Genomic DNA, 24,140 nt, shown 5'->3' with positions numbered 1-24,140 from the left:
CCCCCTTCTTCTTCGTCTCCGTCTTCTGCTCCGGGGCCCGTTTCCCTCGGCTGTTGCCAACTTTTACTTGTACCACTTCGGTTTTCTCTTTTTTTCGCTTTCAATACTGCGCGACTGCTTACTGCGTATCCGTATCGCGCGGTGCCTTTCGGTCCACGCTCCTCACGCTCCGGTTGGCTCGGCTCCACAAGGTGCCTTCCGGGGCCGGTTCTGTTCGGTGTCTTAGTTTCCGCGTGTGGTCGCTTTGATTGGCGCGCAGAACCGCGATCGATTGGGCGATCGAATCGAATAATCGGCACAGCCTCGGCAGCCAGACAGCCAGCCAGCCAGCACCCGGCTGCGGTGAACCAATAGAGGGAGAAGTACACAACAGACACACACACAGACACCGATCGGGTTGGGTGCAACTTTCTTCCCGATACTTGTTTCGCGCGGCAAACAAAGCCCGCGTGGCGCGATCGCGAGCCGGAAACTGGAAGTACTGGTTCGACAACTCGTATTCCGCGTGTCCAAACACGGCGACAGGTATCGTTGGCTTCGACGTTGGCTTTTTTTGCGACCTCATGGAGTGTGCTTCAGCCTGGCCTTTGGCGTCTGACAGCGCGTCTTCCGGCCGAAGACGCGCGAACTTTCTTGGACGGACCACGGCTTGGGCAAGGAATCTTATCCGGGACCGGACTCATAATTAGCCGGACTCATAGGATCGGGAAAGTTTTACCCTCCCGACGTCCTTCCGAAGTGTCTGCGAATGACGTTCTCGTCTCGGCCCGCGGGTACAATCAGCAGTTAGCAAGCAGCGTCACAGAACCCCCAGGGGGGGCCATCCGAACCGAAAAGAAGAGACACAAAAAAAGAAGCCGAACCACAAAATGATATGCCGAGCGGCTAAAGGTCACGGTTGACCGCCTGGTTGTGGTGGCGAAAACGTGTTAAGTAGCCCGGAGCCCGGAGCAGCAGGTTCGCCGCACTAAATTATGCATATGAGGCCACGCTGAGGCGACATTGGGTGACGGTCACAGCGCGCTAATGTAGGCCCGCAAATTCCAATGTCACCTCCTCGGGGCTCCCCGGTGATTGCTTCGTCGCGGGAGCAATACTGGAAGTTCCTACCGAGTTCCAGTTCCGGCCAATCCAACACTCGATCAACTTCGATCAACCTCGATTCCTGCATCTGAACCTCCGGCATCGTGAGTCGAAGAAAGTCGAAGAAAGTCGGAAGCGCAGTTCCAGAAGCGATGCAAAAAGCGAAAACGGGCCGCGGTTCCCAGCCGCCGCGGGAGACGCCCCGGATGAGGCAGCAGCAGCAGCAAAAGCATCGCCAGCCGGTCGAGTCGGGATCCCGCCAAAGCGGGAGTGCGAGACTTTCTCCTTGTCGTCGCCCTCGAACCGGGCGTGTCGTCGCCCCGGTGTTCCCCGAAGCGGAACCAGGCACCCCGGGCCCCCGTCGCCGGGGGCCCAACTTGCCACAGTCACCTTCCGATTCAGCAACCGGTAACTTTCATTCTTCGGCCCTGCCTCGGGTGGTGTCACAGCGCAGCGCAGGTGCCGTGCACGTGTTGCTCCTCCCCGGGCCCCGGGTTGATTGAGGGTACATCGCTCAGAACCGGCCGATGGAAAGCGACCGCTCGGCGGGCGATCCGTTGACACATTCGCTCATCAACGTCGTCGCGGTTGTCTTGAATCATTTCCACCAATCGGGGACGCGGAGCGGGACATTATTTCTCAATTTGGTTGGCCAAGATTGAAGTTGAAGTGGAGCGCCCCGGCCGAGTTGCGCCCCAAGGTTGTCGAGTGCTTCGAGGCGGATCCACACTCGACCGGGGCAGGCTTCTGGCTGGCGCAGGCGCAAACCACAGGTTCGGTTCCAGATGAGTACCGGATTGCGATGGCACACGTTGACTGGATTGCGCGTTCGAATAATAAAAGCCCACTATCGAAATGGTCGGTCGTTCGATTTATCGACGGTGTCGATGGTGTCATCTGCCGGCACGCGCTAGGCGCTCCTTTCGCTTTCCCAAGTGCTCACTCAAGGCTCACGGCGACCTCGGCCGGTCCGCCGACCCCGATTGGCTCATAACCTCCAAGCCGCGCAGCCTTTCGATGGCTCCTGTCGAACGGGTGTCGCAACCCTCGCGTGCGCGCGCTGCATTGCGGCACTCGCGGGGACTTAAGTGCAGCCTGAACGCGGGGTGTAAAAGATCACCGGATGTGTGCCACGATCCGTGCTTGATATCGCGCTGCGGCGTCCTCTAGTTCATGGTCGGCTGATCTGCACGATACATTAAGGGTTTTACTTTGCTGGCACGCATGATTGCCGTAATATTGTACGGTTGATGGGTTGCGCAAAATATCGAAATTTAATAACGTGGGACACGATGGGACATATTCAAAATATACATCTTTAGATTATAACTCTGATCTCTCTCTCTCTCGCAAGAGTTGAAAGAAGCTTCAAGCTCAAAGTCTCTATAAGGATGATAACAACAACAACCTCTATATTCTCTAGATCCGATTCTCTAGATTAACGAAACACGTCAGTTCGAATCCCGGACAGTGCATCAACTTGGGTATAAAACGGTAACTTGGAGCTCTACCCGTTCTAAGATAATCACATTCAATTAGGACAGTGTCTATAATTAAGAGACCCGGCCAAACTCCTCAGTTCGAAGACCACAAGATGGTTATGGATGCTGAACAGACGAATACCACTATCTGGTGTCCTACTTTCAATGAATGCTCATTGAACACAATTTCTCCCATTATTCACTATGGTGTATTGCAACCTCAAAATTATGAAGGAATTATGACAATGAATTGTAGATGTGACATTACGGCCAAATACTATTGCGACCAAATCTGAAATTCGCTTATGACTCAAAAATACTTTCTTTATCCTTGTTGACTTCTCCATTAACTTGTTGTTGACTTCTCCATTAAAAAAATCACTGATCTATGCAATACCCTTACGTTTTTTTCCAATTTTCAAAACATGCCACAAAGTCTTCAATTCCTTATTCGTTGCGGTTTCTATCTCTTCTATAGGTTCTAAATGATGTCCACTAAGCGGCCTCTTGATAAACTCAATAGCTAATAGCGAATAGCCACAAGTCATATTAGGTGGATACGGTGGTTACGGCCCGATTTTTGCCGAGTTTGAGTCGAAATGATCACGAAAACGTGATGCAACAACATCCTCGTGAGGCAAGAATTGTCCCTCCACAAATCAGGTCTTGTTTGACTCACAGCATTACACAAACGACTCATACCACCCAAATAGAATTCTTTGTTAACAGTTTGTCCATTTGGAAGCAATCCACAATAATCGATGACAACTGCTTCCTGTTACAGTAGTGTAGCTGAATATCTAATTATTCTCCTCCACGCCGGGGAATGCAGTTTTCATTTTGACGTTTTGGATCTCTTGCGTTGCCGTGCGTCAAAACGGCACCGCCTGCTTGGGAGGTGGCTTAAAGTAGGTACCTATTCCAACTTCACCGTGGGTTTGACACCGATTAGTGTTTCCGTTGCGCGGTGGCCTACTGCTTACGGTCTGGCCTATTTTGAATTGATGCGCCAGCGGCACCGGTAAAATATCCCAAGCTTCCCGCCGCACTTCAGGCGCCCGGCGGTCCGAGTGGTTCGGTGGAGTTTCGCCCTTGCTTTGGAATTTGTTGTTGTTTAGTTTTTTTCATTCACCGATTTTCCACGAAACCAAAAAACACGCTCTTCCGAAAAGCAACAACAAACAACTGTTGACCCAATCAAGGCCCTGGACTGCGTGCGTCCGTCCCAGCTCCGGCCGAAGTAGTACATTTTCGGGGCAGGGAGTAACCTATTTGGCGTTTCTGGGTTTGCGCGCTGAAATTAAGCCTTGCCATCGCTACGTTGTGGTGTGGGATTGTTTTCTCTCTCGCTCTCTCCCGCGAAGGAGATTGTTTTATTTGATTTTCCCAATGTTCCCGAATGGCGCGCAGCTACTCAGCTAACCCCCCGTCCGAAAAGGAAACACTTCTAAAGACGAGCCTCACTCCGGGGTTTGATTAGGTTTTTCGTTGCCTCGCTTCGGTGGTTAATGGGATTTTCTTCCAACCAATCCGCCCGTCGCGGCGGATTCGCGTGCCTCACGTTGCGCGGAATCGATTAGGAGAAGAATTGAATTTCCAGCGCCGTCTCAGTGGGGAAAGCCACGCCGAGAAGTGGCGCTTCAGGGTTTTTCTCTTGTTTGGCCGCAGGTCCCCTTTCGTGAGGTGAGGTTGAATTTCCGCCGATCGGCCAATTTTCGAAGCGTTGTCAGAAGACACACAACGGTCGGGATGTGCGTTTGAGTTGCGCTTTTGGGGCATTTTTTTTATCCAACCCCAGGCAGATGCGTGAGATAAGTGGTTGAAAAAATGTTTTAAAAATTAAAGCAAGAGAAACCCGTGCATCGGGCGGTTTAACCAATAAATAAAGCTACGAAATCGATTGAGCTCAGACTTTCACATGATGCTAAATTGTTTGCCGTTTTTTGCTGAAGACCAAAATCTACAATGAAAAGTGAAAATGTGTTCAACAAACTTAATCAAACTGTAATTTTGCCTTACGAAATGATCTTTCGTGCCTTCTTCGCGAACTTCTCGTGTCAGCAAACTTTCGATCGAAGCCTGTGGATCAAAGATCGAATGAAAAACACCGATGTAGCTGCATTATTTTAAATATCAATCGCCATTCGGATCGTTTCCTTGCGATTCGATTCGTGTTTTTAACACCCCGACAAAAGGAATCCAGTTTAGTCCAGCCGCGGAAGCTCTATGAAACATCAAACTTTCTTTCATGTTAACACTGCCACACTGTCAGAGTGGAAAAAACACGCTTCTACCACCTCGATAGCCACGTATGTTTGCCGTTTTTCGCACGTAGAATATCGACACTCGGCTCGGCTGTTCAGCTGCTTGTTTTTCTTTGGTTCACACTTCACGTCGATCGCGCGAACGCACGAGCATATTAATCACTTTACGCAGGCCGTGTTTTTTTTTCCTGTTTCAGTTCGACGCATTCCATGCGTTTGTTCGCTACAATTAACACGTTTCGTGTAGGCTCGCGGTTAGCAATAGCAACAGATACGTCACATGTAACTGGTCCGCGAACCACCGGATTGATTGCCCGTAGCCGGAAGTAAATCACACCGAAAGGTCAGCTTTTCCGATAGGCTTTTGAGCCCCGCCAAAAAATGTTGCCATTGGCGCCCGTTGCAGTCGAGTATCAGCTTCGAACCCTTCGTTCGTGAATCACGCCCGTTCCTGACCCTCACTGTTCGGTGATTATTAAAATTACCTTCACGAGCGAGCCAGAGTAACACGCGTGCTGATTGAAGGCTCCGTTTCTGTGTTATTTATTTTTTGTTCGAGAACATGTAAACGCTTCGAAGCAGCATAACAATTGATTTGAATGGCGGCCGCGCGGTGGCACGCCATTGAGGCTCAAAGTTTGAGGGGCGCGAAGCTCACGAAGCCTTGGCTCGAAAAGTCGGCCGGGGGCCTGGGGCACACGGTAGTGGCCTTTGAGGGGGCGCGAGAGCCCCGAACGAACCGCTCCGTGGGCTCCTTCCCCCCTGCTGGTCGGTTGTAATGAAATTTGGTGCGCGAAAAGTGGCCCCAAAATCGTGAGAACGACCGTCAGCGTCGACGAAGAAGTCGATTTATCGACCGGCGAGAAGCGGACCACAACCCCGCACTCACACACACAGAGGGCCCGATGGTGCGCTTAGACACCTCGACACTGATCGACGATCGGCGAAGCATTAGGTCCGGGCCCAGGTCTCGGATCCCGGCACACATAATTTCCTGTGCCCGAAGCAAGACTCGCCGCGATTCTCTGGAATTCCCTCGGACCGATTTAGTTGCGTATATGCAATTTGCTCGGCTCGCCTGATTGGGGAATGCCCTTGGGGCGATTATGCTTTCGTAGGATTCGGGAAGAAAGGAAGTCCGACTCCGAGTGGTGAGCTCGGAACTGCTCGCCTTGAAAAGTGTGCACAATTTTGCGCGAGCCACGGGAGCCCGCTCCTGCGGAAGGATGCTGCAAGACAACAGACAAATAACGATGCAAATCGTTTGACCGACCCCCGCCCCGGGGGGGCTTGTCTGCTAGCGTGTGCGTGTGTGTGTGTGAGCGCGAGCCTTGGCAATCGACCACGGCCGAGCCCCAGCCCGTAATGAGCCATAAATGGTCTGGATCGTTTAGAGATCGGACTTTTAATCGCTCGGCCGGCCCCAAGAAGCAGCCAGCCCGCGGCCGGTCCAAGAAAAGCGAACACCAAGAACGCGTCGGTCGCTGTCGGCTTTCGAGGGATCCCTCGAGCGAATTCCTCGGCCGGGTCGCCGTGGTCGGTCGGGCTTAAGTTATTAACGATTTTGCTCTCGGAAGGGTTTGCTTCTTGTGGCGAGCGTAGCCTTCACGTTTGTCGAGTGACAGACAGGGGGCCAATTATTGGAATGCTCGTAATGGACATTGTAAGCATTACTGTGGCGTGAGGCCTTGATCCACGAAAGCCCACGAGGCGCCCGAGGCCCACGAAGATTGTTTCGTTTAACCCTAGAATGGTGGATTTTAATTGTGGCCGGTAATGAATGAGCAAACTTTTCACTTCCCACTGATCACGTACTGTTCGCAAGATAATTTTGCTTTGCTGTCGATTCTTTTCAAATTATTTGGTCAATTTGTTCGTTAGTATTATGACCATGGCCAACGTCTAATTCGAAGTCGTATTATCGCCCCGGTCCTTTGAATTGGTGTGCTTACATCGTCAACATTCATTCGGCCAGGAAATAAGTAACTACATTGTTGTGACTGCATTAATTTTTAATTAACATTTTTTTGTCCATTTTTCCTAGCTTTGGTGCGTGTTTCTTCTGAATTTATTGGAGTTTTCAAAAGACTTATTAGTTCTACAAGTGCATATTCCGACGTTAATGTTACTCATCTGACTGCGTTTTAGTTAAAATAATAAGCGTTGGTCGCTAGGAGCGTATTCATGGTGAATTTGGCAGATGATCAAGTAATGTTATCACGTATTTTGAAGATGACACACATGAAAAGAACTGCAAAACGTTAAATAACTTGCACTGCCAAAATACGTTAAAAAAGTTGTTTTATTTTATTCGCGAAAGATGCTTGCATTCGCCTTTACCCCATGTTAAAATGGTGTTAAATATTGTGAAATGAAACAAGAGGCTCACAAGTTTAAGAGGTGTTGGAAAAGAGGCTAAACCGTTACCACTTATAATGCCCCAATAATGCCCTTCCACTCAACACTCAAACACTCAAACTTAGCAAAAAAATAGTACAAAACAAATTTACATAAATAGTCCACAGTAATTATTTGGACAACATTGAGCACTCAGGAAAACATTGATTCTCCGATCCTCAAACCACCGATCATTGCAACTGATTGTTTCACACGAACCCGTTCGCGGATCGAAGCACCCCGATGAAGGGAAGGTGATCGGGCACCTAATTTACCTAATTATCCAATTTATGCGAGGATGCGTGTGCGTAACGTTGATTTACACCATCTTTGCGTGTGTTAACAAAAAAAAACAAAGGCTTAAGGTCCGTAATGTGCTGTAAATGTTGTTTTATGATTGTGCTGCCCATCTATGCCATTTGTGGCATCCTCACACATCTATTGTATTATAATCACACACACACACATACACAGACAGTCGGGTGCATTCAGCGCACCAGAAAGCTCTTCGAAAATGCGCCAACGGACATTACTGCGCCCGCCGCCGCCATTCGCAAAGATTGCAACATCCGTCGTCGAAGCCGCCGTGCGCTGGTGTTGGCATTTTCTCATGCTTTTGCATACCGTGGATGAGGCGATGTTACTTTTTTATTGTTATTATTACCGTGCTTCGCTGGCCTGGGCCGATCTTAAGAGACCGGCCTTGGGGGGCGATCATTGGATATTTCAATAATTTCCGAGCCACATTCCGGTTTCCTCCCACTACGCTATGCTGGCCACTTTGGAGGGGTCTCTATCTCTCTCTCTCTGTCGCTCGTTCGTTGATTGCCGCGTGGTATGATGGTATGTTTTATTGCTTGCCATTGCTGCCTCAGGCCGCCCTAATATGTGGCCCACTAATGTGATGCAGCGCGATAGGGCCAAAGAAACGTAACAATAATGCAGCGGAGACTAGCAGCAGCAGCAGCAGCAGCAGCAGCGGCATGCACTCTCTGCACCAGTCTCGGCGGCGCATGAGATTTATGCTGGCAGATTAGCCCACCCGCGGCGGCCCACAGTTTCTTTTGTCGGGAGCGCCACGACCCCGGGGCCGATTGATATCTGTAATTAAGTGCACAGCTGCAGAAGAAATGCGCCCTAATGCGCCGGCTTAGAAACGTCAGGAAACGGACGGGCTGGCTGGCTGGCTGGCTGGTACCCACGGGTGCAAGGTACTCCTGCGGAAGCGCAAGAAAAGATCATTAGAAAGAGAGCGAGCGAGATGGAGCGGGGCCTAAAAATCAAGATCAGCCTCAAGGCAAACCGGGGGCTCGACATTTTCGAAGCCGCACCAGTTGTGGGCCCCCCCCTGAAGTAACCGGTGAAGTACAGGCCTAGCTTGTGCCTAGCGCTCCGCTGAGTGACTGGTGAGGAGCCCGCTGAAGTGTCCCTGAAATTTGCACCGTGGTTTAATTGCACAAGTCCGCCAGCCAAGAAGCTGGGTGAGGGAACAATCGTCAAGAATCAGAATATGGTGCTGCAGCCGCTGGGAACGAATTTCCCGCATTGTGGATCACCGTGGAGCGTTCTCCCATCGGCCACGGCATTGTGGATGTCGGATGTCGATTGCGGAACAAATCGAGCCCACAGAACGGTGCGCGCCTTTTAGCGTAGCGGCCATTAGAAGGTGACAGTGCGCACTCGACAGCGAGCCGTGCCGGTCGGATCCCGGCCACCGTCGAGGCAGTGTGTGATTTGGTGCGTAACCTGGACTTGATTTCACGTTTATTGGTGCGGTTAACAGTGTGCCTTGTCACGGCACACATGAGTGCGCCCCTTTCAGGTTGAAGATCGAATCTGTCGAACGGGCTTTTAAACCCCGTCCCAAGAACAGTTGCCGTTCTATTGTTTCTAATTCCGTTCGTTTTCGGTTCGATTTTTCTTTCCAGATAATGTAATAGCTCGCCTCGGCCCGGCCCCCGAACCCTGTGCTTGTTTTCTCGTGAAGCTATTGAACGCGGTTAGAGTGCGCGCCCAAAATGGCGCTCCGACTGCGGAAGGACGTCCAGAAGGCGTCCTACTACGTGTGGTTCCTGGGAGCACAGGAGGCAAAGGCGTTGCGCGGTTCCCGCACGCTACTACCGATGATCCCGCGCATGGTGGAGAAATCGAAGGAACAGGAGCCGCTAAAGGTTACGCTGCAGGTATCGCACAAGGGTCTCAAAATTGTCCAGGTAAGTTCGGTGCGCTCGCAATGGTTGGGTCGGGACATGCAAACAGCGGCTAACGGACCGGATTTTTGCTCCCCAGGGATCGGCCAAGCACTTCATTCCGCACGGCGCAATCACCTGCTCGGTGCAGGCGGAAGACGTCGTGGCCTGCACGCTGCTGCTGTACAACCCGGCCACCAAGTGCCCGCTGCACGTGCACGCCTACCGGTGCGACTCGGAACTGACGGCCCAGGCGCTGCACGACCAGCTCCAGATACTGATCAACCGACCGGAAAACCAGAAACGCTACACCGAGCTGGAGGCACGGTAAGTCCGACGAATTGGCGACCCTGGCTCCCGGATTCCGACCGACCGCGACAACCAATTTGCGATGGCGGCAACACTTGAAAGCCAGCCCCGCTCGGTGGTTTGGTTTCTCGGGGCCAGTTCAGGAAGCTCTCCGGACTCCTCGGATTGGAGTCGAATTCGGCTTGGGACTGGTGGTTTTTTTGTTTTGTTTTTCAGAGCTGCCTTGAAACAAACTTCATGGGCCTAGCCGAGTAACAGTAAATTTGGGCTGGTGATGGCGTAACGAAAGCCACGAAATCACGTCCCGTTCCCGTTAGAAGATTGGGCGCGATGGAAAAACTCTCCCCCCGAGGTTGACCTTTTTTCAATTATTGTTACGAATGTGTTCAAATCGATTTCCAATACGCGCTGCGTAAATGGGAGGTTTAACTATAAAAACGATTACACTTTCGTACGTAATTCATTTCGTAACTCGCACCCGGTGTTCGTTTAACGGCACGATGCGGCACAGCTTGATGATTCCCTAGTTCTTCCGTGTGCGCGTTTCGCGCGAAGCCATTCCGTGTAAGGTGTTCCGTTTTTCACCACCACAAATCAAGATACCCGCCTTGCACCGTTAGGCCCCATGGGAGTGGCGTGTCTAGAATCCTGTCGGAAACGTTCCAAAAATAGGTCGATCGGTTGGATTAGATCGAGCATTCTGTTTGGTTTTCCGGAAATAATTTCGTGCCATAGTGATTGATAGCCACGGAGTATGGTGTTCATCTTTTGGATGGTGTGTACCTACTGACCAGATACCGGTTTTTGGGAGGAATGATTCTATCGGCAGAAATAGTGTGGATAATGGTGCACTTGGAATTCAGTTCAAGCACCTAACGTTCAGTAGCAGATGCATTTTGATGTGGGCAGGCTGCACGTAGATCGTGCTACAAAATTCACACCGAACGGATGCATTAGAGTGTGCAATTAAAAGGGAAATGAACGGAAATAGAGCAATTAATTGCTTCAAAATGCTTTAGAACCTATAAAGATATCTGTCCAAGAGTATCCGAGGCCAACACTTTGGTTATAATCGTTACCATTAAATCCATTATAGAGAGGTACTGTGGTGTGTCTGGCAGTTACTGGATCGTGCTACAAAATCGCTCTGTCAGGAATAAATTTCAGGAGTCGTCCATTAGAGTTCGTACTCTTAAAAAAAACAAATTTTCATCATATCGACACCATTTTACCATTTTTGTCCGACCCGTTTTGGGGGTATTAAATGGTTGGCTCACACCGTTGTCTCCATTCCCGACGAGTGCCAGCCTCGATCTCAAGAAAAAAACGCTAATAGAATGGATTATTTTAGCTTCTATTACGGAACGAGTAACGAAGTTATATAGTTTGTGTAAAAAAGGCTTCTATTGCCGCTGATAAGCTACCCAAACACTACCCGTCGTACGGTACGGTGCGCGGGATAAGTTACATAACACAAGCAGGCGGCTTTCGCAAATCCATGGCAACCACCGGTGGAGACCACGCCGTTTCGTTGTGTCTAATGGTTAAAATTAAAGCCTCAGCGACTCCCAGGTCACCGCAAAGAGCCACGGCGACCGAAAATGGAGTGAAAAAAGGCCCGGCCCAGCCCGGGGACGAAATGGGCGAAAACTTATCTCACCCGGCTGCAATTAAAAATGTTAAAACGCAAGAATTAGCGCCCGAGCCAACCACCTGCCAATCGTGGATCGAGGCGCGGCACCAGATCTCGGTGCAAATTGTCGAGAGTTGCCCAAAATCTAGTTGCCATGCAAGACAGAGAGCGAGATGTGAAGAGTTGCGAACCCCTGCGGGAGGCTGTGAGCGCGTCAAACTCGAAGCCTTTCGACGTTTGCGACGATTATCTCCAGTTTTCCCGCCCAAACTCCCGACGGGTGTGTTTCATGATTTTGATGGCGCTTTTCATTAGCCGTCGTCGGTCGCTTCTTTCTTATGCGCAATTCATCTCCGCACCTGATGACCACCTGGGACCTCGGACCACCACGCAATCGGTCGGCAGCCCAAGCCCGGGTTGGGCCGGTGACGATTATGAAATGGCGAACTGATCTAACCGCCAGTACTCCGGCAGTGTCCGTGTTTTACATGCGCATGCATTATGCGGCTCGGAAAATGTGGCGCTTGCCATCCGTTATGGTCGGCACTCGGGGTGGGGCTGGCCACTTAAACGGCTGGCCGGACCGTGGCACACCCCCGGTCGGCCGGCCGGTCATCTCGTGGGGACGTTTTTTCTGCTGTGATACTTTCAAAATTCCTACCATACACCGTTTATGGGCCGCCTTTTTCTTTATGCTCCGGCCAATTACCGTTTTCCTCCGAGGTTTGCCAGTAATTACCGGCTGGCCAGCGGCCGGGGCCGGGCCTTCCTCATTGTAGGACGCGTGTCGGTGAGGGGGCCCATAAACCAGGGTGGGACCCGGGTGCCCAGTGTTTGCCGGTGGCCATCCTTGCGATTCACTTTCACTCGAGAAGTGACAATCCTTTGAGAGTTCCCTTCTTAATAAGCCACCGTTTGGGTGCGTGCTAGTGCGCGGGCTGACTGGTGTGCCCATTTTCAGGTGACATATTCGAGACGATGAGGCCAAAACGGTGTGGCCGGGGGGCCGGTCACCGGCGCTTATGGGTCGCTATCGGCCGAGTGCCGTTTGAAGATTACATCATCATCATCGTCGTCGTCGTCGTCGAGCCTGATCGAGGCGATAGCACAGCCACCGGGCAATCGGCGGCCGGAGCTGGCGACACCAGTTTAGGCACCAAGAAAAGTATGTGACTGGCGATCGGTGGCGATTCCCGCAAGGATGGGGTCTGGCCGGTCGTCCATTGGACAACGGCGCGTTGCGTCACGCCGCCATTCGGTGCGCATCGATCGGTTTGATTGCTTTCTGGCGGCTCTTTGGTGGCCCAGGGAGACAAGACTTCTCCGACGTTCGGCCGCGAACGTCTAACGCCCGATTTGAACTCTCCGAGACGGGTGCTTACGCAATGATCGCCGTATCGATCGTCTTGATATTAATCGAGGCCATGTCACCGGGGCGGCTCGGAATGTGGTGATACTGCGCCGTTGACACCGATCCGCTAATCAATGCTAAATATGGCTCACGTCAAGCACGACAAGCTGTCCAATAGGTGGCTGGCCAAAAAGGTGTAAATTAGCAGTGTCTATATAAAATAGATAAACATAATGGAACCGACGAGCAAAACAGAAGTGTTATGCGCAGCTTATTTTGTACCTAATTCTAGCGAGTTGGGTAAAGTCTTTCTCGACGACGACAACAACGGCACAAAGAACTTGTGGGGTTGTGTTGCCATTGAAGTTGATTCATATTTATTGCGGTGTGTCGGTGTTGTAGTTACAAAGATAATTCAATTCGACACATTAATTCGTTGCCTCCACCTGGTGTGCTGGACAGGACATCAATACTCCTGATTTAGTACGTGGAATGCTGTCGCTGTTTGAAATTTGCCTACGTTCCACCAAGCAAGTAGCAATTAGGGAAAGTTCCCTGCCGGGAATAAGTTCCTAGCGTTGCTACTAGCCAGATGACCCGTTGACAACACACGGTTACTCCACGGCCGGAGTAACGGTGGTAGTTTTCCTTCTGCGAACCCTTGTCCACATCATGCCCGGTCGCGCACTGCGAGTCGAGGTGTCCACCCGGGTCGTGGTACTTCCCAGCGTCGTCGGGAATTCAGTGATGTTGTTGGTCACCGTGGCCGTGAACTCTTCCGTAGTCGTGAACAGCTTCACGGAATTATCCGTACCATTCTGGGGATTCTCAGTAGGTTCAACGGTCGAGGTCTCCGTCAACTGCTGATGCACCCCGGTGGAGTTGGCCGTTGTGGTGACATTGCTACGTTCGGTCGTCGGCGTTGTGTATGCGCCCAGAAATCCGAAAAGTCCAAAATCAGACGGTGACAGTTGGTAGGATGTCTGCAAAACGGACAGGCCTTCAATACTTTGGCCTTTGCACAAGGTAATCGGCTTCCCTAAGCTTACCGGAGACCAACCAACAAAGCGACGGACAGTCGTCGTGCTTTGTCGCGTTGTCTAAAAGAAATTGGGATTTGGTTAGGCTTTTATTCATACGGAATTCTTCCGTTTACTTACCGTCGTGGTTTTCACTAGTTTCTTGACAGAAGCAGAAAAGCAAATTAATGGTTCGTTTCATGGCGTTACAAAATTTAGTGGATAACTTACCAGTGGAGTTCCCTTGGAGCGGGTGGTAGTCCTGCGCGTAGTTGGAGTACTTGTCACCTAGCAAACGTAATGTTTATTTCTATACTTTCATCTCTGTTGTGTGTTTATTTAATAACTCACTTGAGGAGATTTTTTCGTTGATGTCCTCCCCATCACCATCTGTCATAATTCGCCACAGAGTTTTGTGTGAAAAAATGATAATGATACTAATGTCTACAGATACTCCAACAGACATCAACTAAATGTTGACGGAACTACTAACCTGGGCAATCTTTTTGGTGGTAGTGCGGTGCGTAGTGGTCTACAAAGAAATGAGTGAAAACCATTACTTACCCTAGCCAGTGTTTCACGCAACAAACACTAGGTTTGGATGGAGCAACAGACCTGAGCCTTTTTCTGGGTAGTTGTTCGTCTCGAAGTTATTTGTGATTCGCCAAACTGAAGCACCTGTGAAGGTGAAGAACGAGGTGAAATTATACGTAATTTGTAAAAGAAAGGAGTTAGTTGCTACGCGTAACTAACCTGGCCGAATTTCATGGTAGTTGTTCGGAGCTTTGTGGTCTGAAAACGAAACGAAGGTACAATAGTAATGTTGGGCGCACTGTTGCGTCTAATCTACCAACTAATCTATCAATTCAAAAAACAGACTTCATTGCTCAAAACTCCGAAAATAACAAACCTAGCCCTTTTTCTGGTAGTTCTCGGGTCGATTCCTCCTTGCTTTGGGAGTATCTATACGTACCGTAACACCTTTCCGCGTGGTACTCGTTTTTCGGGTTACGTCAAGCTCTCGCTTTGATCGTTCCAGATCCACATCATCGTTCGGCTCCAAGTTGTCATCCTGAGCTGCTCCGTAGATCTGTCGGCGGGTGATCAATTACACCGTTTCTACTATTACTATTTAAAAAGAACCTTTTTTATCCAACAAACAACCGTCTGCTTACTTGAACTACGACCAAAAGTACTAGCAGAATGCACTTGGACCTCATTGCTTCCGAGTTTGACCACCGACACACTTCATGGGTTGATTGTCACTAAACATTCCGGTGGATGCGTGTCGTAATATCATCTAGTTCGCCACTTCTGACTTGCCCTAACATCTTCAAAAATACGATAAAACGATGCTGATTGCAAAATAATAGCGTGCTGCACTGTTTTGCCTGCGTAACAATTGAAAATTATTTGACAATTTCATTTAATTTGTTATCCACCAAAGTCAGACCGCCGCGTGGCGAGGGGTGTTTTAAGTACACCCCCGGCGTGGGGGAGGGCGACAAAATGTCTAAGGGGCGTGTCGGGAGAGCGTGTCTCCAACCGCAATCACGCGAATCGAGTTGCTCCACAGCCCAATTCATTTCCATATCTCGATCGAATTAAATGAGATCTCACACAATTCTCACAGCCCGCTCAGATTGCTGGTGTCGCGTAGATATCCAACCCCGGTCCAACCCCTGGGCCCCCGGGAGCAAAGCATAATTTTCTTTTATGGAAAACGAAACAACCGAACGGCCCAAAAAGTTGGTCACAGCGCGGTGCAGCGCGGAGACCCGGTTACGGGCGACGTAACCGTGAGCGCGGCCAGCAGCGTTTTCGGTCGGGCCCCATTTTCTAATTTATCTCAAATTGGGCCCACTGCAAATGGTTCATTACAAATTCTCCAACGAGCAGGCAGCAGGTTAGACGCTTGGAGTGCGTGCGAAATATCGGAGCCTTGGAGTGGAGAGTTTTGCGGACCATTCCGCTGCTCATATTATACGTCTGTTTCCCTACCATGCCACGGACACTGCAGCCGGCGGTCCGCTCTATTCTTAGTGCCTCAGTTTAGTGTGCCACATTAAAGCCGTTCCCAAGCCCGACCTCGGCGGAGATAGACCAACGAACGTGTACTGGTGCACACTTAGCACACCGTAATTATGGGCTGGTGGATTGGGAAACCACTAAGATGCTCTTGTTTCAATCTCGGGGCCGGGCCGATCGGGTGAGTCGGGGCGGCGGCAACAGGTGCACACCGGTCCGTTCCGTGACGTTGATTATTCTGCACCCTCCAAGATCGCCCAAGATTGGTATAGAAGCAGGCCACCGCCCGGCAGCAGGGACCGACTTCGGACGTCCTCCTGCGTGGTATCTTATTCAATCGCTCGCGGCATTAATTGAGGTCAGGCGCGAGCGCGCCTGTGATGCTCAATGACGAGTACATAAGCTTACCATTGTGCCGCGGAACAGGGCAACAATCGTTGGGCAACAATCGTGGTGGGCGGTTTCCACTTGGCACCAGAACTTTTACATTGTTCACTCGGCCCCTAAAATAAGAAACATTTAAATTTGTTTTAAAATATACAACATAACACCCTCGTTACGACGATGGTGGCTTACGTGAAGGGAACCGCTCCGAACGACTTCACCTAGAGCCGCGGCATTAAATATCTAGTTTGGACTACGTCCAGTTTACGTCACGATTCCTACGCACGGACATATCGGCGACAATGTGCTGCGTTGGGCGGTCCAAAGCGATGAAGAACAAAGGGAAGACAGGCCCCGATTTGTTATTCATACCACAAGGCGAACTCATTGTTCTCGGAACAATTGTCAAACTGTCTCGTTTAGTGAGTGCGTAGTTAATTGGATTCTTTGGTCCGAACTCTTTTTAAAAACGCGTTCGACTCTCATTTCTTAAAAACTGCATCGAAAGTTACTTCCTTTATTGCTTTACATTGAAGATGCACCCACTTTTCGAAGCAGTAGCAGTCCATTTCGAGGGACGAAAGTGCGTGGCCACGTTTCGTGCACTTTCTCCCGTGAGTCGTTCAATAATTAAACGTTGATCCTATCGACAAATTTATTTGCAGTGCCCGGCACGCTCTCGTTCGCGTCAAGTTTTAGCGAACTTGATGCGGCCTAAACGTCGTCGGCCGGATGGCCAGATGTGCCGATGTGCACTTCACGCTGCAGAGGCCCCGGTCAGGTTTCACTTTCGCCCGGGCACGTCCTCGCGAGGCGGCGAGTGTGCGAAATAAACCAAAAACCGGCGGTGGTAGAAATATAAATTCATCGTGGCCCCGTGGTTCCTCCTAAGTTCCGGGGCTTCATCAATGAAAGTTTGAACACTTTGACGCGAGCGCACGGCGCATAGGTCCCATAAAACTCTCATCCTCAAGTTGCTACCAATCTTCATACGTCAACTGTTAACGCTGGTAAAATAATAGATTTTAGATTTCCCTTTGCGTAAAAACGATTTCATTATTCAACAATCAACCTTGGGGTTCGTCGCTTGCAAAATATTTCGTTTTCGCCAACCGATTGGCGGTCAGAGTTCGGGGGGCCTTATCGAATGCGATCCTAATTTTAACGATTTCGACAGATGATAACTGGCCTAAGCAGATTAATGTTGGCACAATGCGCGCCTCAAAACCACAATCACAAGTCGCGTTTGTGGTCGAAATCTTTCTTTCTCTCTCTCTCTGTCGTTCTCGTACATTGTCTCTGCCATCTGGTCTGCTGGTTGATTCAACAGCGATCTGATGAAAATGGAATGTGCGTATGCGTTATGCCGTTGCGCAAGCCGCCAGACCCGCCGCGGATCTGATCGGCGCGATCTGATTGGCGCGCCACGAAATCCGTGCATTCCTGACGTTCTCACGTCAATGACGGGTGCGGGTCATTTATGCGTTTTGTGTTTTGCGGCCCAAAAGCTTACATAATGCAGCATAGACGAAGAATCTGGCTCACGGCACGGAGTGGCCACTTCGATTGATTCTCCGTGCGCGCTCCAAATGACGGTTGCCATGGTGACGGCAGTGCCGAGTGGCGAGTTTCATTGACAATTGCGCGCTCCGATCGGGCGCAACATAGCCTGATCACACACATTCCAACGGCACGCGGCAAAAGTAAATGCTGTTTGTGAGCATGAGCATGATTTCCAACCCCAAACTCAATACCGATCGGCGGCGGCGGCGCCGGCGGGTGTGTCTTTCACTTTCCATTTTTTGCCATCTTTTCCTTCGTTTGGCGTGCCTTCAATGAACCAAACCGCCAGCGGCGAGCTTTACGCTACCAGTTAGTGCTCCATTTCCGCAGCAGCTCCAGCAGTAAGAGCGGCAGCCATCTTGGCTTCGTGCCTTGGTGATGGTGTGGGCAGGTCAGGGAAAAGTGAATCTTTCGCCGACTTCGACTCCACGATCTCGGTGGAGCTGGCTAGCTAGCTCGCTCGCTGGGTGGTTGTGTGTTGGTCACGGGGATTTAGGTCACCAGCAGGCGGGTGAGGCGAGATGGTCAGCGACCGGTGGACGCGACGACCACTCGTGGACAGATAAGCTGCGCGCGACCGACCGCGGCCAAAACCGGCCCCTGGGAAGGTTTTCTGTTTGCCACTTGTTCGCCCAGCCACCGACCGACCGACGGAGCGACCGACCGGACACACCACATTCGAGAGCGGGCCGAGCGTTGATTGTAGCGAAAATTCCTTCATCATGCTGCTGCTCTGCGACCACATTCTCGGCCGAACTGGCCAGTCGCGAGTCGGAGTTTCGTTTTAGTCCACGGTGGAGTTTCTCAATCGAAGTGGCTGCTGGTGGCTCGCGAGCGCGAGGGTTGGGAAATCGGTCGATTGGCTTTGGCGTCAAGAAGTCGGTGTGGCCTCGCTGGTCGGTTGAGTTTGCACAGGTGCAACACTATCTTTTTGTATGGCACCGCATTCGGGTGGCTCAGATCTGTTTCGCCCATTGCCAAAACAACGCTAATCAACGTAACATCTGTCACAGACTCGCAGGCGACCCAGTTGTAAAATGGGTTTTCTTCACCGTTTTGTGATTATTCGAATGTGTTGCGCATTTCTCGGGTTACTTGGGTTATCTTTAAATATTCAGTCTGACAACCGAAAAGGTTTACAATTGCAGATGGACAATAAGATATGATGTTTCGGAATGAACAGCATTGAAATGTGTGGTGCAAGGGCTACTTTGATTTGTCAAGGCTACCTCAAGTCCAACGACTGTTCCAGAAACGTACCTAACTTTAAAATGATGCTAACTAAATGCTAAACGAAGCAAACTGTAATGCTAGTGTTAAGATTCATCCCTCTGTCGCTTTATTCAGGCTAAAATTTGTAAAACCTAGAAAACACGTCTACTCGTGTGAACTCTCCGATGTCCTCAATTAGATTCGAATATAATAACCAAACGTTTTACTTAAAAGTTCGCACTGTTACGTACGTACGAATGAATAATTTGAAGGACCTTTAAAATACAGTTCTTTCATCTTCTTCAACTCAATCCCATTCAATTACTCCTCAAAGTTGCAGTTCACGTAACTCGATTTCCACATTCTTGCGTATACGAAGAATGGAATTTCAAATACCGTAACTGAACTCACTGCAGTGGCTTACATACGAATGGAGCCTCTACAAGTCTCTACACACCTAAGCAGAGTGTATTGAAATAAGTTTCCATCCCAACTACCTGCCGGCCGTCCTGCGTGAAGCGCACTCGAAAGGACAGGCCCGCTAATTGCCACAGGCCGGGGCCTTACGCTAGGGCTTCAAATGTCAGACGCCTTTTGTGCGCCATTGAGCTGTAACATTCAACGCCCAGCTCTGATGGGCTCCAAGCTTTAAGGGTTTAATTTCTTCGCCCGCTGGATGGCACTCCAGAGAGTGGCCTCGGCTAGTCGAGCCGTGTGGCTCGGCGACCACTCCAACGGGGGGCGCGTTGGGAAATATTAATCATCACCGAAACCGTCGCCCGATCGGATCGCATGTGACGTGTGCGAGCTTTAAGAAATGCCGGTACGGCTCCACTTCACGGGGGGGGCCAGCGGACGGGGGTCGGATGTGGGCTTCAACGGGAGAGGCGACCGCCGCCGTCCTCGTCGGAATCGTACTTTCACATTTCTTTCGTCAACAACCTTTCCCGAAAACGAGCGAAAAAACACCTTCCAAAAATCACACATTTAACCCGTCACCCGGTGGCCAAATGTGGCCGTCCTCTTCACTCCCCCTTCACGCACACACACACACACACACACCGGTGGCTCTCTTGTGGAGGCTCTTCTCACGAGTAACGGTCATTTTGGGTTTGGTTTTCGCTTTCAGTCTCGGCTTAGCCACGCAGCTAACCGGAGGTCCGTGCGGTGGCCAGCCGGGCGCAGTAGCAGCAGCCTCACACCCGACCGCCATCCCGGAGCACGCGGCCCGGAACCGGATGCCACGCGGGCGGTTCGGCTCGCCGGCCCGCGGGCGCGGCGGCCCCTACCCGGACTCGCACTCGCAGCACGGCAGCAGCGACACCGGTACCAGCACCCGCGAGTCCGAGTGCTCCGAGGAGCAGCAGCACTCTCCGACCAGCCCCGTGTCGCCGCTGATCAGCCAGTCAAAGCTGTACGATTCGTTGGCGGCCGAGCTGCGCGAGAAGCTGAGCGGCGGCGTCCCGCTGCTCCTGCCGACGAAGGATTACGGTGGCGGTGCCACCGGCGACAAGAGCAGCCCCACCGGGCCCGATGCAGCCACCCGACGGTAAGGATCAACGGCGTCTCCTCGCTCTCGCCCTTCTGATTCCGATTCCCCCCACTAACCGGCCACCGTTTTTCGCAGGATTCGCAATGGCGGTGGGTCGATCACACCGTCCACCGGACACAACAAGCACGGCGTCTCATCGCGCGGCTCATCCGGCATCGGCTCCGACCTGGCGCCAAGCCCAGAACGCCACGAACCGCAGAGCTCCAGTGGTAAGTCGTTGGCGTCGTTACCCCGTAGGACTTTCTACCGGATTGATTTATGCGTGTGGGGGGGCCATCCGTTTTGCATAAAACGGGGGTAGGGTTTATGCCGGCCGTGGCCGCCTCGTTGGCCTTGCTCGCACACGTCGGTACGGCAGGGTCATTGGCTGCGTGCTCTTGGGCCACCGAGTTGGGCAGGTGCGAAAAGAAACGTTGCGCAGAACGTGGCGCGGATGCCGAGCCACTTTCGCGATCTCCGAGCTCGGGAGATTAATTAATTAGAAAAGCGGGCGCAAGTATCCCGCACACCTCAGCCAACCACGTGGCGGCGACGGCCGCAAAACAAGGGCTGCGCGCAGAAAATTAACCTTTTGTGCATGCGTGCGTGCTTGCTTGTGTGTGAGTCTTGTGGCGTCTTGGGCTTGAGGCGATGAAACAAGTAAAACCGGGCGTCGTCTCATCGTCGTCGTCGTCGTCGCCGTGAACTTTCACTCCGCACTGCTCGGGCCTCCCCCCGGGCAGCTGGTGGGATCAATTTGTTTGCTTTCCATTAATGGGAAGAAGTAAAAGGCTAATAGGTGTTTTGAATAATAGCTGGTGTGCTGGCCGCCGCCGGCGGCTACTAGCACGAGACCGGTAGTGGCAGAAGCAGTCGGTCCTCTCTAGCACTTTCTAATGAAGGCCGGCCGCTGGAAGTTCATAAAACATTGGCAATTTCTTATCACCTTTATGACCGGCGGGTAATTTACTGGTGTCCATATTTCCAAGTGTCATTGGTGGTGTTTATTGCACGAGCGATGGTCAGCGTTGCTAGTAAAACGGCCGTAACGATTCGCTGGGTCCGCCAATTGGCCCTGAGGACTTGAAGCTTTCAGTCAGGTTCAGTGCGTTTACAATTTTTTTAGCAATGTCTCACGAGCTCACCTTTGTTCATTGCTTTCGAATTCATTGCTCGGAATTGCCCGAAAGTGGTCGATTTCTACACTGTAGACCAATCCTCCAAAGCTTGGGGACAGGAGATGATATACAACATTTGGAATTCTTGCCAAACATGTCGGTTTCCATACAAAAAGTGTCAGTTCGAAGTAATAATAGTAGGAAAGCATGTTTTTTTCGGAAAACAAAACTTCCGAATATTAGTAATAGCTTTTATAGAACATCGTTTCCATCCAGTGTTTCGGAGAAACTGTGCAGATGCTCCAAGGTAGCTGTCAATTCTCTGAGAGATTAATCGAAGAAGGCGTCAATCAAAAGATTTGCTAGTGATGCCTTCGAAAGCTAATCGAAAGGAAAATTATCGTTCTTCTCTATCTCTGTTTGCTTCGGCTTTCTGTTTGTAACTGTCAAAACAAACGCTGTTCGATTCGCTGTGACAGCTGTGCGTTGTTTATCTAGCGATCTGTTGATCTTTCTAATCCATGGTGATATTTCTCGCGGACTTTTGCGCAAAAACAAAACACATTCTTCCCAAAACGGCGTCCCACTAACCTTCTCCCTCTTGCTCCCACAGACGACGAATGGGTGAACGACCCGGAACCGGCCTTGCGTGGATCCTCGCCCAATCTGGCCGGTGGACGGCCGGCACTGGACGGCGGCCGGGGCTATCGGGACGATCCGCCGGCGACGCGCATGATCAAATACCGGGAACCTCCGGCGGCGGCGTACCTGTATCCGAATGTCCGCGAGGAACCGGTCCGCCCGCGGCACCAGCGTTCGTCGAGCCGCGAGGAAAAGCGCAGCCTGCAGGGGTCGGTCAACTCGCACGAGGAGGAAGTGCGACCGATCATCACCAACCACACGCCCCGCTACCGGAGCGCCTTCAAGGCCTCGGAGGACTACCTCGAGGAGCGCCGCAAGAAGCTCCACGGCGATGGCGGTGGCGGCGGCGGCAAGAAGTACCACGACGACCGGGTCGATCACGGTGGCGGTGGACGGCGCAGTGGCCGTAGCTACCCGGACGAGCGGGCGGATGATGCACCCGCTGCGGACATGTTCGACTACCGGAAGCCACCGGCCGACCGGTACTTTGAGGCCGAGTACGAACGGGACCGGGCGAACGCGTACCGTGAAAATCTGACCGATCGGCAGAAGTACCGCGAGATCGTTGGCACCGATGGGCCAACCAAGTACGTGCGGAACGGGTACGATCGTCGGGGTCCCTCGGTGAGCTACGAAGATTCGAGACCCGGCTACCGGGAGTACTCCCCGGAGCGCATCCCATCGGCGGGTCGTGGGAAGTACGCGGTGCAGGAGCACGCGTTCGGTGAGCGGAAGGATTTCAAGGTCGAGCGAACCGAACCGTACCAACGGGGCGAGTCCCAGCCCCATCACGGTGCACCGCCGGCCTCGAGATCTCGAGGCGAGGCCGTCCATAAGCCGGACCGGAGCGCCCGGTATTCCCGCGGCGATCAGCACGGCGATGGTGGTGAAGGGCGAAAGGTGGCCTATCGGGGGCCGCCGGATGACACTCACGGTGGCCCGGCGTCGGCGGCAGCGGCATTGGCGGTCTACCGCGTACCGATGGGCGAGGATCACGAACGGTACCGGGAGGAGCCACAGCCGCCGAGCAAGGCTCGAGTCGGGTATAAGATGGCGGACAAGTACGAGGAACGCTGGCGTCAGGAAGCGTCCGCCATGCAGGGTCCGGAGCGGTACGGAGTGTCCGGTCCGGAGCCACAGCCGGTCGGCAGTGGGCGCCGTTATCACCGGGACGAACCAAAACAGGCGCCGCCGACGATGGATGGGCCGCGCAAGAAGAGCGTCGAGATACGCACGAGCTCACCGGAATCGACGATGCACCGAATCTCGCCGAAGGATCGCTTCCAGACGGCGAAGGAAAAGTTCCAGCAGATGGAGCGCGACCGGCACGAACAGGAGGAGCGACTCGAGGGTGAGCGGCTGGAGCGGGAACGGTTGCTGCACAGCAAGCGCACGGTCGAGCTCCACCACACCACCGTTGCGCCGGCCCGCCGCGGATCGCTGGAACCGGTGGCGCACGTGAGCTCGCACGAGAGCACCGGCTGGAGCTCGGAGGAGGAACTGCCCCGCTCATCGAGGGTTCATTCGCGGTCCAACGGAAGCACGGGTGGTAAGCCGCAGCAGCAGTCGGCCGGGTATCGCGAGCTGTCGCCCACCGAACGCTACCCGGGCCTGGACCGGGAGCCCCCCAGCCACCGTATGATGCCGGCCAAGAGCCTCAGCAACCTGGTGAAGGGCTACCGGCACAGCTACGCCGAACCGAGAGCGCCGCCCGTTTCCCGCAGCAGCGGAAGGGTCGGGCTGGCTGCCGTAAATCCGTACTGAGGGTAGCAGGACCATAATCAGGAGGGCATCGGAACCGCTGAGGCGATGTAGAACGAAAATACTCTTCCAACTTCCACTTGAGGTGGCGTTATGTAGCTGATTATACGTGTTTTTTTTTTGTTTTCCATGTGCCTTATAGTGTTTATGGTTTGAAACAGATATTTAGCCACGC

General features: G+C 52.1%; 1 protein-coding gene across 1 annotated transcript; it reads left to right on the top strand.

Annotated features, from left to right (window-relative positions):
- The first annotated feature begins 9,243 nt into the window (after positions 1-9,243).
- On the top strand, positions 9,244-24,061 carry LOC128272387 (uncharacterized). Its single transcript, XM_053010188.1, has 5 exons — positions 9,244-9,438; positions 9,515-9,741; positions 20,043-20,462; positions 20,541-20,674; positions 22,176-24,061. The coding sequence occupies exons 1-5, from the start codon at positions 9,244-9,246 to the stop codon at positions 23,966-23,968; spliced, it is 2,769 nt and encodes a 922-aa protein (XP_052866148.1). The 3' UTR covers positions 23,969-24,061.
- Positions 24,062-24,140: the final 79 nt, after the last annotated feature.

Source organism: Anopheles cruzii, chromosome 3 (genome assembly GCF_943734635.1).
Source record: "Anopheles cruzii chromosome 3, idAnoCruzAS_RS32_06, whole genome shotgun sequence".
Taxonomy (NCBI): Eukaryota; Metazoa; Arthropoda; class Insecta; order Diptera; family Culicidae; genus Anopheles; species Anopheles cruzii.
The sequence above is the reverse complement of the archived record's forward strand: the minus strand, read 5'-3'. Positions and strand labels throughout refer to the sequence as shown.

Bases quoted from the DNA above. Each gene is read 5' to 3' on its own strand.
- LOC128272387 (XM_053010188.1), top strand. From the start codon at position 9,244: ATGGCGCTCCGACTGCGGAAGGACGTCCAGAAGGCGTCCTACTACGTG. The intron at 20,463-20,540 runs GTAAGGATCAAC...CGTTTTTCGCAG, and splicing joins CCCGATGCAGCCACCCGACG to GATTCGCAATGGCGGTGGGT. The intron at 20,675-22,175 runs GTAAGTCGTTGG...TTGCTCCCACAG, and splicing joins CGAACCGCAGAGCTCCAGTG to ACGACGAATGGGTGAACGAC.